The sequence below is a fragment of the Tenrec ecaudatus genome, chromosome 16 (assembly GCF_050624435.1).
Source record: "Tenrec ecaudatus isolate mTenEca1 chromosome 16, mTenEca1.hap1, whole genome shotgun sequence".
NCBI classification, from domain to species: Eukaryota; Metazoa; Chordata; class Mammalia; order Afrosoricida; family Tenrecidae; genus Tenrec; species Tenrec ecaudatus.
Window position 1 is genome coordinate 107979625 of NC_134545.1, and position 19946 is coordinate 107999570.

General features: G+C 55.9%; 1 protein-coding gene across 3 annotated transcripts in view; it reads right to left on the minus strand.

Annotated features, from left to right (window-relative positions):
- The window catches only part of ADAM12 (ADAM metallopeptidase domain 12), a 281165-nt gene that overhangs the window by 79213 nt on the left and 182006 nt on the right, over positions 1–19946 (minus strand). For all 3 annotated transcript variants that reach the window (XM_075534458.1, XM_075534459.1, XM_075534460.1), the window contains 3 exons: positions 15410–15590; positions 6756–6821; positions 5731–5802 (listed from right to left, as the gene is read on the minus strand). In XM_075534458.1, the coding sequence (XP_075390573.1) occupies positions 5731–5802; positions 6756–6821; positions 15410–15590 (319 nt within the window). The remainder of the gene's footprint in view (positions 1–5730; positions 5803–6755; positions 6822–15409; positions 15591–19946) is intronic.

Below are 19946 nucleotides of genomic sequence, written 5' to 3' on the forward strand. Positions count from 1 at the left end.
TTCCACCACCTGAAATCAACCGAGGTGGTTTTAATTCAGGGAACACACTCAGTCTTCCAGATAACCCGTGCACTGTGGGGTCCCTGCAGGACCCCATGGCCGTTCTTCACCCGGCGGCCAAGCACGTCTTCTGAAACTGCTCATGGTAGGTCTCAGCCCTCCCACCTGCCCTTAGCCAGGACTGGGCATACTCTGCGTGGACCAGGAATCCTGAGGATGCTAGATGGCCTCCCTGGATCCGGCCCAACTCCATGGCGCCGACTGAGTCCGGGGGGGGGGGGAGGGGGGGAAGGTGTTTCCACGGAGACCTCTAGTCATCAGCTCCACAAGTTTGCACAGTACCATCAGGACTCCTCTGTCTGGTCTTTACATTGGGGGGGGGGGGGAAGGAAGGGTGGTGTCATAAGTCCCTGGGGAACAGGGGACGGAAAGATAATGGGTGCTCTGCATGAATTTGCTGAAGCCCCGCAGACACTGGCCTCTCAGGTCAAGGCATGTCTCCCTGTGTTGCTCTCTCGGGGTGGGGGGTTCACTCTGGTGGGATGAGCGCTTGGGCTTGGGGCCATGGGCTGGACCCAGCTGTGCCACCCACACTGGGGGAGCCCAGTGCTCTTGCAGGGCAGGTGAGGCCCCCGATGGCTGTGGAGTCTTCCAGAGCTGGTGTAGCCGGGGTCGACACCCAAGGAGAGGGTCTCATTCACTGGCAGTCCCAGCAGCCAAGGCAAAAGGGTCATTTCGCCACCAGCTTGGGTCAGGCTGCCCATTCACATGCACGTGCAGGGCCCCCTTCTCTGCCATTAGAAGCAGCTGGGGTATGGGGGGATGCACACAACATGCGGAGCTCCATTCCAGGGCAGTGAGCTAGCGTGCAGGACACTCCCCCTCCCCTGTGGTGAAGCTGACCCCGATTCCAAGCCCCGTGAGCTGGCTCTGGCTTCCCCCTCACTCGTCTCCCACAGTCATCTGGAGAGCATCAGGTCCTCAGGGGACATGGAGCGAGCCCTGTCTCCGTTGCAGAATGTGAGCTGACTGCGGCCGGCCGCCGAAGTTCCAAGCAGATAACAATTACGGGCATTACATTAATAAGCTAATGAGTCACTTACATGACCAAACGGCTGCCCAACGGCTTGCTTTTAATCAGGACCGGCTTGGCCTGTGCTATTCTCTTGCAAGCTCCCGGGCCAGATTTTGCCGGCGAGATTTGGTTCCTGGAAGCCTTGGGGGGCCCTAAAGGGCTGTGCTTGGCTGCTGTCCCCCGGCTGTGAGGCGGGGCTGCGCCCTAGGAGGCCCACAGCGATCAGAAGGCTGGCATGCAGGAGATGCACCACAGACACCCACCCTGGTTGTCCTGGGAAGTCCTCAGAGTCAGCTGCCTGTCACCTGTCAAGTGGGGGAGGGGGCTCCTCCAAGGGGTCAGAGGTCTTGTCATCCTTTCCCATAAGAAGGCTGGTCAACACGCTCAGCACCACCTCTCGTCCGATCATCCTCCCCAGACGTGGCGTCACCGGTAGACTGCGCATGTGTCCCACTCCCATCAGCCCCTTGTGCACTGACAGTCGCTCTCCTGCCCCGGGGGTGGGGCAGGGCAGAGGGGGCGGCAGTGGGTTCCTGAAGGTTCCTCTTGGGAAGCAATCAGCATGAAGGTGGAATGAGCATTGACAATGTCCAAGGCACAGTGCTGCAGCTCTCCCCATCCTCAAGGTGACCCTGTGGCTTAAGAACCGTGGCCAAGGACACTGGGCTAGGAGACTTAGCCATGGTCACGGTGGGCCGGGCTAGGCCCCACGCATCACAGCACGCAGTGACTCCACCTCCCTTGTTGGTAGTGCTGAGAATGTCTTCGGAGATAGCACATCATGACTCTAGCCAGAGAGTAGCTCCCAGGCCCGTGCAGAGCACACGGAGCTGGGCAAAGGCCTCCTCAGGCCCACAAGCTCCAGAATGTACGTGGACACGTCAGTCAGATACACAGCTGAATGGATTCCTCTCCTAACACAGCAGCATATGGACAAACCAACACTGGCTCCTCTCTTGATGTGCGTGAGGTGTGGCCCTGGCAGTACCAAGAGGACTAGCATGCCACCACTGCTGGTCCCAAGATGCTCAGATCACCAGAGGCCCAGCGCACAGGGCACTCAGCCAGGGATCCGGTCGATGACGACACACTGAACTGCTAAGAAATTAGGGCAACAGTAGCTCAGGCAGGCTTTTCTGGAAGAAAGGTGCCTGGGCCCAAAGATTGGGATTAAAGGACATGTCTCCTGGGGGCCAGCCACCACGGGCACTGGCATTCTCCAGGCAATTGGATGGGGAGCAGAGGGCAGGCATGGCTCCCACCAGAGGGAATGTTCCTGGAACCAGGAGTCACACAGAAGAGGAGGTGCTTCAGGGGGTCACCGGGGACCCAGCCTTGCAGAATCCACAACCTGAGCTCAGTTCCCCATGCAGTGACCATCGGACGGACCAAGGCGGAAAGCTCTGGAAGCACAGTGTCAGCCAGTCCTTCATTACGCAAGTGCTCTCACCACTGCTACCACTGCCATGAGTCAGGACCTGGCGACCCCTCTCAGAACCAGCTGCGAGGGCTGGCTGGGAAGTCAGAGCACGAGCCCTCCTTTTCCTGCTCCATGGACAGAGGAGCCTTCCCAATGCTGCAGAATGTCACCTTGGCCTCAAAATCACTTCTCTGCCTTCCAGTCTGGGTGGGCCTCGCTCTGCTTCAGGCAGACATGGGCCAAGCGGTTATGAATTTAGAGTGGCCATGGAGAGCCAGCCTTCCAGCCAATGTGGAAGCTGTCCCTGGAACAGCCGTCCTTTCTTGGGCCAAGACAGTCCCTGTTGTGAAGTTGCCAGACTGACATGTGGATCCTTCTACAGAGACCAGCGGTCATTGGTGACCGGACTTAAGAGGATTCTGTGCACCCTAAGGCCCCTGGGTGTCCACATCAGGGCCCCCTGGGGGAGTAGACAGCATCATCAGCTTGTGTGGGCACCACGGATCAGCTCATGCCCACTAGAAGCTAAGAAGAAACCAGCTGGCAAACCCTGTCCCTGTGGGACTTTCCGTGGGCATCCTGGCCTTTAACTGTCAGTGCAAGTTATTCACAAGCCCCCAGTTCCTCCTTCTGGTTTTGCAAATGGAAGCAAGGCATCATGCAGACAAAACGCAGACACGTATCAACAGAGAGGGCGCGCAACATCACTTTTTAAAAGGGGATTTCAGCCATTTCCCATCTGGGCTCACAACTGCTCATGGTTTCCTCTTGCTTCCAAGGCCCAAGAAAAATGCACGCCTCCCATTGTTCTACCTCTGCTCTTCCAGATTGTGTGGGCTCCTGCTGACAGGGCAGGCGGTCAGTGCTCCTGTAGCAGGTCAGCACCATGGGCGGTACAGATCATGCCCTGACTGCTCCACCCAGGGAGCTAGGGTTTAAGAACAGACACCTTGTACACTTGAACACATGCAATGCTCTTTCTGGGCAGCCTCATGTCCTGCCAGGACTGAGACCCAATTCTAACCTCTGTGTTGTCTCCCGACACAACCCCTAGGACCTGCTGTTTCTTGGCTCTCAGGGCCAGAAGGACATGCCTTTTCGAGGGTCCTCCGGCATCCACCAGGCTTTGGGATGAAGACAAACTTGCAAAAGTAGCTGCTAAAGGTCCATCAGAAAGCATGGGTCTCCAATGTCATGTCCCCCTCAGGATGGTGGTTCTTTTGGGTTTCCGTGACATTTGAGAAGTTCTACCTGGGTACGTCTCTCTGAGCGCCAAGCCAGCTTTCTACCAGCTCAAAGTGTCCCACCCAATTCCTCCTCCTTGCCCTTGGCTCCCTGCAGCCCATGGGCCCAGAAGTGTCATCTGTCTGGTACTAGACAAGACAGCTTGCAGTGTCCTGGGCTCCTGCTATTCTCAGACTCTGCTCCTGGCTGGCCAGAGTCCTGCCTCTTCCTGGACCAGACTCACATAAGGTGGAGCTGAGCAAGGCCAAGAGGTCCTGCTGGGGGCCAGAGAGATGAGCACTCACTCCTCTTCTGCTGTCCATACGACGTAAGCAGGTGTCGTCTACCTGCCGGCCCGCTGCAAAGCACAACTTCCTCTGCTGTCAGACGGGGACAGCAGTATCGTCTGAGGTGTCTACCCAACACTCAGAGCCTGGCCTGGAGTCACCAATCAGTACTGTTACTCGCAGCCATTTCCCTTCAATCACCTCCAAGCCTCTATTCTCCTCCTGGTCCTGGGCCCTATCCAGGTTCATGTCATTTCTTACTTGACCCGGTTCCTACCAGCCCAGCCTCCACACTCAGGGCAGGCCTCTTTGTGCCACGCTGTGTCTCCCCTCTGCCTGCAGACGTCGGCCTCTTAGGTGACGGCAGCTTCAAATCACGATGCCTTTGAGGGGCACTTGGGACCTCACTCGCTTCATCTCCACCTGCCCTGGTCCCATCTGGGCACCTTGGTCACCTGCAGCAATTCTTGGGATGCATGTTTGTGGGGACCAAGGCAGACCTTCTGCAGGGCCACTCCTAGTGGAAGCTGACCCACCTTTCAGAATTCCCTCTCTGGCATGATGTCCTCAGCTCAGGAAGCAGGTGCCCCACAGCCTCCCCTTGGAGCCTGGTTCCCAGAACTGACATCATGCTGCTGGAGGAGGGGGGTACCACTAAGTGCTCGGTGAATCAGTCCTCTGCCCCAGGCGGCCCTCCAGTGGAGGGACCGTGCCTGCTTCATGCCAGTGTTCAGGCTCAGCCCAGTTCACCAGTTGCTTATCAGAGCCAGGTCTCTGGAAGGGCCTACTCCTCTATTTCCCTGGCACTTTGGAAATTTGCTTGGAAGACAACAGAGCCCTTTGCACACATCGCTTTAGCATTTTTGTGTAAGATGCTAGGGATTTGCACATCCTCTGCTCACACCACCCTGAAGCAGGTGACAAGGTCTTGCTGAGACCCAGGGCAGCTTCAGGACAGAGGGTGCTGGCCGCTGGAGAGGAGAATCAGCTGGTGGCTTCTGAAGAGACTCCCTAAAGATGGCCAGGCATCCCCACAGCAGTCTCACAGGGAAGATTCTCTCCCACACCAGATGGTCTCAAAGCACAGGGGACAGGATGGAGCTCTCTCTTAAACACGAGTGGTGGAATGACAGGGCCACAGTGTAAACTGTTGAGGGACAGGGGACAGAGCAAGGTGTCCCCCTGCACTGTGTGGGGCTGATGGGCAGGCATGTGGCCCAGTGGTGTGAGGAGTCTGTGGAGCAAATGCTCACCGGAGCTCCTCCCCTCTCCGGAATCAATCCTCTTTGGGAGGGTGAACCCCTGACCCACTTCTTCCCCACGAGGGGCTTTCCAACAGCAGAAATCTAAGGCCAGATCCCGCTCCAGGACGGGCAGCACTGCCCACGTGAGCACAACATGCACAGAGTCTTTGATGGCAGGTTGGCTGTGGGATTCTGGTAAGGGGTGTAGCGTGGGAATGCTCAGCAGGGTTGGACACAGCTGGTGGAGTTCTGGGTATCTAGGAGAGAGTCCAGAGGGGACTGTCTTCCCCAGAACACAGTCCAGATAATGCCGGTCTGGTGGCCCCTGGGCTCAGGGCACGGGACACTGAATGCCTGCCCAGGGCCTAGTGACAGAGCTTGCACCTGCCTTCCTGCTCGGTCTGATGACATGCTCCCAATTCCCTCACTTCTGAACATTTATGGGCTCTGAGTGATTTAATTTCCCGGAAAAGAGCTTACCTTGTCAACGTGATTTGCAATCTCGATTAATCGCCGCGTAACTTTTTCCAGGTCCTTTCCCTGCCTCTGAAACTTAACGATGTAAAAAGGTCAGTGTTAATAACCGCAAGATCCTTAGCTCTCGTCTTCCCGGGAGCTGGAAAACCAGGCTGGGCAACAGGGATATCAGGAACCCCTCCCTTGGACCCTCTGTGTTTGCAGCCTACCAAGGAATCTTTCCTGCCGGGACCCCCTAGAAGCCACCCTGGCCAAGGCTCTGCTGAGAAGCTGGTAAGGGGCCCAAGTGACGGCAGCATGGCGTGTTTTGGCAATGACCGACAGCTAGCAGCAGCCCAAAGCCATATTTCATATCACCAGCTCGACTCTAGCTTCCTGGGAAAATTCTCTTCCATTTAGTATTTTAAAACAAGAAGCCATGAACTTCATGGAAGCTCATGGCCACCAGTCAACCAACCCAGCGGAAGAGGGGTGGGGGGGAGCAGACACCACCCAAGGCGCCTGTCCTCCTCCGGCCTGCTTCCCACGCACACGCTCACCGCCACCTAAGTTCAGGTCTACGCAGATGATGGGCTCAGAGCCCTGGTGCAGCAAGGACTGAGTGCCGGGCTGTGAAGCCACCAGAGCAGCTGCATCATGGGACACAAGCCCGCTGATGTCCCCTAGGCAATGACAGTCTCAGAAACACCCCCGGGGCAGTGCCTCCCTCTCCTATGGGGTTGCGATGGCTCGGAATTAGCCTGACAGCACACAGTCAGTCAAGGCTGCCTATGAAAACAGAGCAAAAGCAAGGCTACAGGGCCGCCTTGGCTGTTTCTGCACTCCTTGTTCTTAGTGTGCCACACCGGCCATGGCATTCCAAACTCTCTCCCATTCACCTCGAGACTAGCGGACCGCTCTTTCAAGGAGTTGTTTCCCACACTTTGAAGGATTGGTAGAAAAAGGGGTTGGTCAAAATTAGTCACAAGTTGTCCAATGCTTTTATTTTTTGGAATCTACTGCTTTGGGCGATTCCATCGTGTTCTTACCTCTCGGTTGTCTGCTACGATGACCAGCTCCACGTACTTGGTCATCTTCAGGGTCTCCCTTTTATGCTGCCAAACGACATGTGACGTTAGTTCCCAGGCACTGGGCAATGTCTCCCAATCCAACGGCGTCCCCAAGGAGAAGATCTCCCCACACCCCCTACCAGGCTCCCACACCTCCATTGCATCTCAAAGTCCACCCCTGCGATGGTTCAGGTTGTGTGTCAGGCTGGTTGAGCCAGGCTTCTCAGTGGCTTGGCAGTTATGATGTAATGGGGTGGATATGCATGGACATCGTCATCACCCATAAGGCCATCTGATGTAATCTCCTTTACAACCAGATCTGCTCTGAGCAGCCAATCACTTGAGACAGCATTCCCTCAGGGGTGTGGCTTGCACCATATATATGTGTGTGTGTGTGTGTGTGTGTTCTGGTGAAGCTTGCTGGCTTTTGTTTTTCTCTGTGAATCATGAATCCAGTTGGTCATCAATTGGCCTCTGGTTCTTGGGACTTGTGTCAGTTGCCCGTCACCTGACGTGCTGATCTTGAGTTCATCAGCCCCGGCAGCTTTGTGAGTTTGGAGAAGCCTCTAACCTGACAGCTGATCCGCAGGTGGGACTTGGCAGGCTTCACAATCCTGCAAGCCAAATCCTAGAGCTAAATCAGTGTTTATCATCCATCTACGCATCCAACCACCTATCTATCTATCTATCTATCTATCTATCTATCTATCTATCTATCTAATTGATCTGCTTCTCTGCTTTTCCTCCTCTGGAGAATCTAGCTGAAAGACTGTCCTCCCCCACCCCCACCCCCATCTTTGTGTAAAGCAATCTTAACATGAGTGATGGGTTCCCACTTCCTTCTGGGAAAAGCTGAGACAGAAATGTAATCTTTCTGCTGTTCACTGAGTGTAGAAATCAGTAGAATCAGAACAAGTCACGATCATTAGGAAAGAAAACAAGCAAAGAGACATAGCTCTTTCCAGAACAGCAGCCTGCCAGTGACAGTTCATCTCAGGCCACAGGTAGCACACCTGAAGGTCCCTAATCCCTGAAGGAGAAAGATGCTGGTTCTTCCAGGTGTTCCTGATTCAGCATCCAGGTGTGTCCTGCCCCCTCCTTCATGGCCCACACAAAGGGACCTGCTCTCTGTCCCGAGAGCAGCAGCACACTGGGTATCTGCTCTGAGCAGAAACAGCCTAACTTTTCTGAGGAGATCCAGAGGGGCCGTGCAGGAGCTACTGCTTGTGGCTGGAGGCTTGAAAGATCCCGTCGGAAGCAGTGGCAGGCTGAGGTGGTCTGGGGAGAAAAGTGTGGCACAGGGGAGAATGCAAGCTGTGGAAAAGTCACGCAGGACGGCTCTGGTGAGAACCATGTCACAGTGGAAAGTTACAAGAAAGGGGACTAGAAAGAACAGAAAGGACGCCAAGAAAAAATGAGGGAGACGGAAAAAAGGTGGTGGGAGCAGCCGGAGGGGGAGCGGGGGGGCTGCATGATGCCCCCAGAGAGAGAGATCTAGTCCAAACGGAGCCGGTGAGCAGAACATGGAACCCTGATGCCAAGGTGGGGGCACGGGGCCGCCTCAGGCAGAAGAGGCTGGGTTGCCACCCAAAGGAGGCAGCCAGCGAGGTGGGCTGTGCTTGCATGCAGAACCACGCGTCCCACTGGCTGAATCGCGCAGGCATTTTGAGGCGGGTGCCCCCAAACAAAACAAGCAAATCAGACACAGTACACAAAGCCTTCTGTTTCCGCAGTAAAACGTGGTGGGAGGGAGGGGGCTCGAGGGGTCCCAGGCAGGGTTGGTTTCCCAGGGGGCTGCCCACCCCCTTTCAAGCCCACGGCACATGCTGGCCGCACTCAGACGCAGGCAATCATTACTTATGCCTGCGTGGAAGAAGGCTGCCAGTCACACTGTCCTCAGGGGAACGTCTTCTCTGAAACCAATCCCCAGCCGTCTGGGATTGTCCAAACAGACTTTCCCAAGAAGAAGGTTTGGATCAGTGCTCGGCCCGCCTGGCTGCCCAGCCGTGCTGAGTCATGCATTTCCGTGTCCCTAAAGAAACCTGCAGACCTCCCGCAGGAGGAAGGACAAAGCCAGTGCTGGCAGTGGCATGGTGCTAGGGGACAAGGGAGGCCAGGCCTCAAGTCTGTGTGTGGCTGGTGTGTGCAAAGGAACATGCAACTCACTGATAACGGGCACATCTGTGAACCCAGCAGCCCGCACTGGTGTGTGAACCACGTAGAATTCTCTCCTAGCCCCATGGCTCCCTGACCTCTGGCCGGGAACCAATTAGTCTCATGATGCTGGAGAAAGCGCAGCACCAAAGACGAAACCACAACACTCAACGAGTTTCCTCAGGAAAACACTCTGAAAGAAAGCGACCTCTGTCCCAGCCGCTGCAGGGGGGCAAGGAGTGACCAGGCTGTCCCAGCTGGCATCAGGTCACCGTGAGAAACTCACGCTTCCAGATCATGCAAACCAACCCTGAGCACCACGACCGCCCAGCCGGCCGATGGCCCCTGCAGCTGTCCGAGCAGCCCAGGCATTCTCATGAAGTCAGGCAACTGCAAACTCTGGGAAAAGCTTAACCACTGAGTCATGGAAGTCAGGAGGAGAGGGAGCGGCTGCCCCGGGCCGCAGAGGTCCATCCTGTCTATGGCAGCACCCACACAGAGGCTCCGATTTCCACCACGTCCTCCCCGCGGGGTCGGTTTCGGATGACTTGGTTCTGCGGAACAAATGCTGATGCATTGTTGCTGGGGCATCCAGCTCGGCCAGCCCTGTGGGCAGAGTCGGGCTGCTCCATGGGGTTTCTGGGCCAGGGCTCTCTGAGAAACGGGTCATCGAGGCCCGTCTTCTGAGGGGCCTCAGGGGGAGCCCGAACTAACGAACCTTCCAGCCAGGAGTCAGGGCTGCACTCTGTGCTCGTCCGGGGTCTCCTAGCGTACGTTTGGATACAAGAGCAGCTTTGGAAATGGGTGGCTCGTGGGGATTCTTATGTTTTGCGTTAGGAACAAAGTACTTTGTTTTGACCCCAAAGCCCCTGAGGATGGCCTGAACCATGCCTGCTCCAAGGCGGAGGAGGGGGCCTTCTTGGAAGCCTAGATCTGGCAGGAACCTGCTCCGGGGGGGCTTCTCCCAGTCTTTACAGCTGTGTTCCCAGAGACGGACGATTCCCCGGACAACCTGGAGCCAGAAGTCTGCCATCGACTATCATCCAACACAAGCCAAGTCCACCCAACTCAAGTGCAGAGTATCTGACCTTGAACTTGGGTGTGGCATATTCTGGACGCACTTTGAGGCGGGCCTGTCTCTGCCGGAGGACACGGTGCTTGGTAGCCGAGGTCAGCAATGGAGGAGGAGAGCCTCCAGGCGATGGATGGACACAGTGGCTGCAGCAGGGAGCTCAAATGGAGCAAGGCGCCTGAGCATGGTGCAGGCCTGCACCGGGTGTCCTTCTGCTGTGCACAGGGGCACTGTGGGTCACAGCCAGCTTCACGGCAGCTAGCAACAGCAGTCAGTCAGAACATCAGCTGGAGACTGACGCTCTAATACATCCTCTGTGCAACTGTTTTCATAGACAGGCATTGCTACATGCGCTGTCACGCCGAGTCGACTCAGGGTGGCCCGTGGGATGGAGTGAGATGCTTCACAGGGTCCCCGGTGTTATTTTAGGAGCAGGTCTTACCTCCTACTGAGCCACAGTTGTGTGTGTGTGTGTGTGTGGTGGGGGGATGTTTGAACTGCTGACCTTTGGGTTAGCAGCCGGACTACACCATTTGCATCCATCCCACAAATATCTCCTGGGAGCCGGCTGGGTGCTTGGCTCTGCCATAGGTGTTGGGGATGCAGGGATGGACCTGAACTCAAGGTTATTGAAGGTCAATGTCCTCAGGAAGCTGACAGTCAAGTGCAGGGGTTGGGAACATCTGGCCCTGGGGCCATCTAAAGTCCTGAAAAATCATCGATCCCAGCTAACACCACACGTCACCAGAGAGCAGTTACAGCGGTCACACTCCAATCCCAATCGCTGGCCTGGAGCTGATGCTGCTCCTATCCACCCCACAGGACAGGGTAGCCATGCTCCTGTGGCTTTCTCAGAATGTAACTCTTTACGGGAGTAGAAAGCCTCATTTTTCTCCCTCAGAGTGGTCGGTGGTTTCAAACTGCTGACTTTGCAGTTAGCATATCAACACCTAACCACCAGGGCTCCCAGCCATTGCTTTCAGGGCAAGTTAATTAAGTGTTTGCCCGAATATAGCAGGCTGATTTTTAACCCGGTAATTTCCTGTGACCCACAAATGAATGATGTTATAAATACCCAAATGGCCCTTGGCAGAAAAAAGGTCCCCCACGTCTGTTCTATCGGGAAGGGCTCAGGGCAGCAAGAAGCACAGACATGAACATGCTGTGAGGGAGACTGTGCCCGGGAGAGGGAAGACGCCGTGGGAGGGACTGAGCTGCAGGAAGGGAAGTGGGGCATATGGGCAGCATGGCATGGGGTTGGGGAGTACTGTTTCAGGGGGAAGGGTTAGCAACAGCTGGCACCCTACGCCTGGGGAAGAGCCTGGCGTGCTCTCGCGGCAGGCAGGGTGGGGGAGTCCAGTAGCTTGGGCAGGGAGCATGAATGAAATGAGGTCAAAGACAGGGAGGGCAGGCCATGGCACAGAAGACACGGGGCCTTGAGAAGCCGTAGAAGCTCTCAGAGCACTCATTTCTTAAAAGCATCACGCAGGCTGCTGAGAGAATGGGTTATAGGGTGAGGTGAGGGCAAGGTGAGAGAGTGGCGAGGGGGGCTCATAGCTGTCTGGCAAGAGCTGGGGCCCATCTGCAGCAGGGGCAATGGAGGCAGGTCACCAGATTCAAGTCTGGGGTGGTGTAACCAACGACTGCCATTTTCATCCCACCCCCCCGACCCCACCCAACACTCACTCACTCACTCACTCACTCACTCACTCCTGCCACCAAAACACACGAAGCCCGGACCACTGCTCCTATAAGACCAGCAAAGGGAGCCAGGAGCTTTGCTCATCTTCCTCGGAGCCAGCGAAAGTCGTTATTAGCTCAAGCGAAGCTCCGGCCTTGAGTCCAAGGTCACCTCCTGCATATTTATGACGTGAAGCCCCGAGCTCCATCTGCTGAGAAAGGTCACCTCTGCCACCCGCACCAGGACTTGCATGCAGATGTCGCATACGGCATGTGTGGGGACATGGTTTTCCCAAGGCCGGCCTCAGACACAGGCTGGAAGACTTGGTAAGCAAAGGGGACTGGGCTGACCAGGCCAGGGGTGATGATCTGCATGGCTCTGGGACACACATGTGGTGCTGAGATGGTGTCCTCAACGCTAAGGGCCCAAGGGACATCTGTTCCTTATCTATATATACACCCGGAGAGCTAACAGACTTGAGAGACAGTAGGAGGCCACGTTTTGGGATTTGGGGGCCTCTGTTTACATGAATAGAGGTTCAGAGCCAAGGGCCAAGGAAGCCAAAGGCAGGCTTCCTGAGGGTCTTCCACGGCACCAACTCTTTGCACAAGGCCTGGAGACCTGAGAACCAGGCCTGCCTCTCAGAGGAGCTATGGAAGGATATGAGGATGGTTATGTTAGAGAGGAGTGGAAAATGCCCACCACCATAGACTACAAGGTCGGCAGTCAGAAACCACCAGCCACTTCCTAAGAGGAGAATGAGGCTTCCACGCCTGAGAGGCTTTGGTCCCCTTGTCCTGCAGGCTTGCTCTGAGTTGCCATCAGCTTGGTGGCAGGAAGACTTGAGCCTCTTTACTGAGGGCAGGGATTTCGGTACAAAGCAAAGGCCGAGAGAGGCAGATCAAGGGCATATAACGTGCACATGTACATCCCTTTCAGATTTACCATACAGGCCTCTAAGCACTTACTGATGAGACCTGAGACTGCAGCCTTCAGGAAGGGTGACATCTCAACCCTAAGAAAATAGAAATCCTCACCTCCTGCCCAGTGCGCAACGTCCAGCTCCATGAAGCAAGACTGAAGCTATCGAGCTCCAGTCAATGTTCACGGAAGCAGCAGCCGAGAAGCCAAACGAACAATGTACAGCCTTGGGCCAATCGGCTGCAGCTCTCTCTAAATGGTTAAACAATGTCCCCTGGAAGGACTGGGGACGGTTGCCTCAGGCCACGGCATGTTCCAGTGCCTCCTATGCATGTAGAGACTGGAGAATTGATGAAGAACAGATTCCTATGAAGCACGGTTTTGACGAACAGGCGTGCAATGGTTACGCATCGGGCTGTGGTCTGAACGGTCGGCAGTTCAAAACCACCAGCAGCTCGCTCCTCAGGAGAAAGACTGGGCTTTCTACTCCCGTTAACAGTTCCGGCTTCAGAAACCCGGGGGGGGGGGGCGGAGGGGGGTCGCTATGAGTCAGCAGTGACTACATGGCAGCGAGGTCCTTTTTGGTTTTTGGACGGAGGCAGTCAGGAGAATAAGCAGATGTGTCCCGGAAGATGTACTGACTGGCTGCTGCTTTTAAGAAGCCAGGATGGAAAGACTCCATGACTTTTGAGGTGTTATTATTGGAAGACACACCCAGGGAAGGGAGGCGAGGGTGAGGGAAAGAGGGGAAGGACCTGGATGGGCTGGGTGGACACCGGGATTCTGATAATGGGCCAAGCGAGAATCCTCGTGGGATTGGGCAGAAGCAGGCAGTGGTCCTTCCGTTGTACACAGGGCTGCTATGAGTCGGGGCAACTGAGGTGCCAACAGTAATGACCTACAGACGCTGTCCCAAACGGTATCTTCCACACCATTTGCATCCCCCGTATGCCACTCGGTCCAGAGCTGGATTTGTGTGGCGGCATGTTCATCCATGTGCTTTAATCTGCCCGAAAGGAAAACAATGCTCTCTGGAGAGCAAGAGCGAGCACCAAGTGCAAGTGCAGGAGATGGTTCCCTTTCACAGGACAGGTTCATTTACATTTCAATCTGCATTCTTAACAAAATAGACCGGTTACTCAGGGCCCTGCCACGCCTGCGTGTAAGTCCCACTGACTGAAAATTACCTTGCCAATCACAGCTCCCCGAACTAAAGAATTAAAATATGACTGGCGAGTACAGACCACCACGCTCCTCTTTGTAAATGAAATGGCAAAAATGTTTGACTGTCAGTTACACTGTCAAGTGTGACTCTCCCAACATGGAGCACTGTCAAGTGTGAATCTCCCAACATGGAGCAGGCATACCCCACAAGCTCCTGAAGGCAGAGAGGCTCAGAGCCCAATGAAGATACTGGACTCGCTGATGGCGGGTGAGCGGACCTCTTCTAGCTCTGCAGCCACCGAGCATCTGACAAGCCAAACTTCAGTTGAACACAAGGCGGGGCCACAGATGCTGGTGGGTGTCGCGTCAACTCGTAAAGCCGTGACCCTCCAGCTTGGATGTCCGTGGAGAAGAGCAGGTGGCAAACCCTCCCTGAGCTGGAGGGTGGGGGCTACCTTCCCAGGTATGCCCGGTCCCCTGGGGTTTTCACACAGACTCCCTCTCTCCTCCCCACCTCCCTACCTGTTGAGTCACTGATGACCCCCCATCCCCAACAGGGCAGAACGAACCTGCCCCCGAGGGCCTCCCAGGCTGCGATCCTGAGGGACCCACGCTGGCTGCCACATCGTTCTTCAGTCGGGTGGCTGGTGGGTTCTGACCCCTGACCTGTCAGCCAGGAGGAGCCAAGCATTTGGCCCCTGTGCCCTGAAGGTGCCTCTCAGACTCCACCAGAGAGCACTAGCCCAAGGTAAGGCAGGGCCCCTGAAGGGCGTGTGCACCTCCCTCTGTGGGAGGGGGCGGAAAAGGAAGACAAGGTCATGCGCTACCGCCACAGGCGTCTTGGGAACACGCTGCCGTAGATTGGGTGGTGTCTCCCCGAAAATCTGCCGAATGCCTAACCCCTACACATTGACATTGTAATCCTGTCCAGAAACCAAGTTTTCTCTGTTAAAGAAAAGGCCACACGAGAGCAGGGGTGGGCACTCAACCTGATCACTTCTGAGTTCTCAAGAGTGCAGGCTTCTCCAGAGGAGAGAACAGAGACTGGAGACATCACGGAAGGGTCCTCAGTGAGCCAAGGCACCAAGGAACACGAACAGGGAAAAGCCTTCCCGAGCAGAAGCCCCAGAAGCAGGAGGCAGAAAGCCTGGACCACCCCCAGGGATGAGGGGGACCGGCCTTCACAGGATGGGCTGGGGGCCAGCAAAGCCGTTACTAACTCCATGAGGACAGACAGACAACCCCCAGCAGATACACGTGTAGACTGGTTCCTCTGCCAGCTGCAAGCAGGGCCCTAACTGCTAGACCACCTTGCCAATCAGGGGACCTGGGCATTGTCTCCTCCAGGAGGACAAGAGATCTGCAGAGTGGGCAGGGTCCGGTCTGGTCTTGCCCAGGAGGACCTACCTCGTAAAGATGTATGAGGGGTGAGCTGGGTCTGTGCGTCTTCCCCAGCACATCCGAGGGAGTACTTTCAGGCCACCATTTTCAATACCAAGGGTGGAGGTTTATGAACTTGGACAAGCGCTGCCCACACAGAATTAACCTGGTATCAACGCCCTCAGACCAGTGGAGGGCTTCTGTCACCCAGACACCCAGACACGTCGCGGCACGGTCGGGCGTCCCCCTGCCCCTTCTTACCCGCCTTGGGAAGGGTGGTGGCCGGAACAAGCTGTCCACAGAGAGGCCCGAGGCGTTGCCGTGGGACCCACAAGACCCCACGATGCCCTTCAGCTTCTCCGCGGGGATGAGCTTGTATCTGCCGGTGTCGGTTTGCATGGGTTCTAAGGCGTAGGTTTTGTTTTCAAACACAACAAGTCCCCTGTTGAAAAAGAAGAGGGAAAAGCACACACGGCTCTTAACGAGAAGGGGAGTGGACGCAGAAGGCCCAATTTATTCATGGTCGAGGGTGCTCATCAGAAAGGACACGCCGTGGCCACAGGCCCGTGTGGACTCGCTCTGCATATCTTCTCAAAAGTGAGGCTGAGAGGCTTGGCTTGCTGGTTTGTTTGGAATACTTTACGGTAGAGAAGAGGCAGCTTTTTGCGTGGCGTGGTGTGGCATGGCGTGGTGTGGCGTGGCGTGGCGTGGCATGATGTGGTGTGTGTGAGAGAGAGAGAAGAGGAGAGAGGAGATGAGAGGGGAGAGGCAAGAGACAGAGAGGTGTTTAAACTTTCTCAAGTTTCAGGGCCAGGAAGAAACATTTCAAGAAAAGATATTTCATGCGCTTTGAAAGCACCAACACCCGCGAAAGCAGACAGCTAAGCCTCTGAAGGAAGTCCTTGTGGCCTGTTCTTGCAGTTGGAGTTTTTAAAAGGAAATCGCAGTTCTAAATGCTGCCTTGGGATGAGCTCTGTTCTCTCAGTGCTTACCTCTGAGACCTGCAGGGGAGCTGGCACGCGGACCCCGAGGCAGTCAGGCTGACCCGCCGACCTGGCGTGCCCCAGAGGACTGCCCAGGCCTCCAGCAGGGCACGGCCCAGCAGCCGGCTCTCTTCAACAGCAGCAGGTTGGCAGGTCCTCCCTCCGAGGCAGGCTCTACCCCTGGCCTTCCGGTTAGTTACCCACGTGCCCCGCCCAGGGTTCTGCCTTTACTGCCTTGTGGGAGACGTGTACATCGCGTGGCCACCATCAGTCCAGGAGCGTCCGAACACGGAGGCTGCGGCTGGGCCTCTGGTTTGGCTCTGGCTGAGAGTGGACCAGGAGAGGAGGACCATGGTGGGGACTCCTCCGGGCTAATGAGCGAGAAAGTGGCGGCCATTGGCTCCGACCTGTGGCTGCAGCAATGGGCTCAAGCACAGGAAGGGCTGAGGGTGACGCAGGACCGGGCAGTGCTGGGTGATGTGCACAGGGTGGCTGGGTGGGCACCGGCATGAAGGTGCCCGATGACGACAATGACAACAACATGGCGGCTAGCTGTGGGACCCTGACGGGCTGCGGACCCTCTCTGCCCTTTGTTCCTTCGCTCTGCTCCTGGAGGTGGTCATGTCTGGTCATTACCGCTTTCAGCCCATGACATCACACGTCGGGGCTCCAACCACAGTGATGCTCTTGGCGCTTCATAAGGGCAGACACCGGACTTGGGCTCATGATGGTGTGTTTTCCAAGGTCTGGACATTTCAGGAAGGTCCCTCACTTTGTCCCCCCGTCCCACTCGTCGGCGTGCTGCCTGTGCCAGGCTTCTGGAAACCACCGTCACCGGTATTTCAAATGCCAGCAGGGCGTCCCTCGAGCCCCGTTTCTGAGAACGGACCAGTGTCCATGCTACACGGCAGAGAGCTGGAGGGGTGCCCTGGGTTGGGGGACACTCAGAACCCAGCATGACTGTCATCTTGGCCTCGAGGGGAGGACCAGCAAAGGCAGGACAAGATAATGCCACGTTTCCTACTGGCGTACATGGGGTGGCCCCGAGTCAGAGCTGCCTGGACGGGAGGTCACAGCAGCAGTGCTTTGTGAGACAGCTCTGTTCCTGGGCACGCTGGCTATCATCCGTGGCTTCTCGGCACGTGACACGGCATTAACAAGAGGAGACATACGAGAGGGTGGGAAAAGGTTCGTGGACAACAATGGGACGGCAAGTTGGCGGACCCATTCCATGGTGCTCCGGAAGCCCTCTCCTGCTGCCTGGGAGAGCTACCAAGGCTCTCTGAGCCGAGTGCTGGCGTGGGGAGCCAGGCCCTCCGTGGAGGGAGCCCAGGGTAGATTCCGGATGATCTGGACCACAGAGGGGGCGTCCAAATCAAACACAGCAGTCGCGGGCATTGTCTTGTCTTCGTGTGCACAAACCTTGTGCCTACATCAGACGGCCGTCTCTAGCTCAGCCCCCGGGGGTGTGCTGAGTGCAAGCTTGGGCTCATTAACCACAAGGCCGGTGGTTCAGACCCACCAGGTGCTCGATGGGAGAAAGAGGTGGCTTTCTGCCCTTGTAAAGGCTCATGGTCGCGGAACCCACCTGGAGGGGTCCCAAGAGCTGGCATCTATCTGAGGACAGAGGGCTTGGTTTTGGGACGGACAACTAGGAGGTGGGCAAGAGCACAATGAGTTTGGAATAGTGTGGGAATTACTGATGAATCAATCAATCAATCACACATGCACACGAGGAGAGCTTGCTGCGGGACACTTGGTGCCCACAGGCTTGCTCCACCCAGGGTGCCCACGCACTTCCCACTTGGAACACAGTCTCCATCTACTTTCTGTGAAGGACACGGATGGGGGTGACATAAACCAGGTCTGCTGGAATGTACGTTGACCCTATGAACTGACCAAATACGTGTCGACCTGCTGTTGATCCGCTGGGCTACCCCATCCGTTGAGTGGATCTCCTGTGACGTCCGTGTCTTGGGGGACACAGAAAGGTCATGTCCCTAAGATACTCAGGCCCTAAGTGAGGAGATCACATCAAGATATGCCGCTACGAGGCTGCCCCACCGCTGAACTGCACCAGCCAAATTACCCTTCAGAGCCGGGAGCCAGCGGTTGGCAGCAACTGAAGAATCTCTGCGTATTTTTAAGATCTCCCCACACACAACACACACACACCCGCCTGAGAGCTACCTTACAGAGCTGCACCCATACCTCCCCGCCAGCCCTGAGTCCTGAACCCAGCCCTGACTCTGGGTACTTCTTCAAGGCGACATGAAGACAGGCTGGTCGTCGCTCTGGGTGGGGATGGCGGACTAGAATTTCTTTTCCTCAAGAAATGCTTTAGGGAAGAACACGACTTTTCTGAGTTCAGAATAGGGAGTAGGGGATTTTGCTTATTAAAGCTAGCCTTCAAAACCTTAAATTAAGAACTAAAAAAATAGATAAGGGGGAAAAGCAATAGACATGTTTAAAGAAGAGTCAAGAAAGCTAGAACACGGGACTTTTCCTTCCCTCGCTAAAAACAAACGGGATCCACATGCCCTCTCCTCGCAACGCTTCCTACTGTGCACCCAATTTCAACCCACTCTCGGCCCCTCAGAGGCAGAGATCCAGTTCTAACCAGGAGAAGCAGTTTACCCAGAAAGTTTTCCACTTAATGGAACATTTCTAGAAATTGTTACTTAGTCATAAAATGCTCTCATATCTCCCTTTTATCTCTGAAGTCATCCAGAGGCCAGATGTTGGGAAGCCAGGGGGAAGGCTTTCCCTGAGCGCCACATAATTGGCAGTCTGCAGGACAGTTTAATTAAATAATTGCTTTGGACTGTCTTGGGCCCAATTAATCACTGAGCCCTGGAGATGGTTGGAAACAACAGCGGACATAAAAGTCAAGGGTTCGGGGTTTCTGAGAGGCACAGCTTCGAGAGTCTCGCGGCCCTGGCCGGCCCCAAGCTAGATAAGCTGCCACTTATTCTGAGATACTGGGCTGTCCACATGGGGGTCCCAATCATCTCAGAGGACAGCATGTAGGGCCAGCGGCTTGGCGCATGGTAGTCTTGGAGAGAAAGGTCACCTCTTCTGGCCAGGTCAAGGTGGCGGCTCTGGGTCCCTCCTCCTCTAGCGGGAGGTGAGGAGAATGGGCAGACACTGGACTGGCCACCAAGGGGGGTGGTGGGGGTGGTGGTGGTAGGTGAGGTCAAGTTCAGGGGCAGTGAACTGGGTGTGACAAACAGAGGGCCAAGGGGTGCGGCCTGTTTCACTAGCACTGTCTCTTCTAGAAGCACAGCTCTGGGCTGGTCCGCCATCTTCATTGGGTCAATGACCCCACGCTGGTGCTGCACTGCCACGGACAGGGGTGTGTGGGGCTTTCAGGGAGGGCTGGGGCACGACCCTGACCTGCGTGTCCAAGGGCGGGCTTCTCAACTCTCAAGGCCACTTGGAGGAGGACCAAAGTCCCAGAACAAGGAGGAGCGTGGTGGGGCAGGAGATAGGGCGCTGCGTCCAGAGTGGTGCAACGCTGCGCTCCTACCCCCTAGCTGTGCATGGGAATGATGGTGTTGCTGGCGGAGAGCATTCCCAGGACCAGGAAGAACCAACCAACCAACCAAACAAACAAACAAACAAATCTGCAAGCCAATCCATCCTTTCAAAGGGTGCACTCCCATGGTTTTCAGCCGACCCACAAAATCAGGCAACTGTCAGCACTCGCCAATCCCAGAGCATGTTCACCACCCCTCGGCCACAAAGGGTCACTCCCTGCTCACCCTTATGCCCAAGAGCCAGGGTCCTGAGTGCAGTGTCTTCTTCACCGGTGA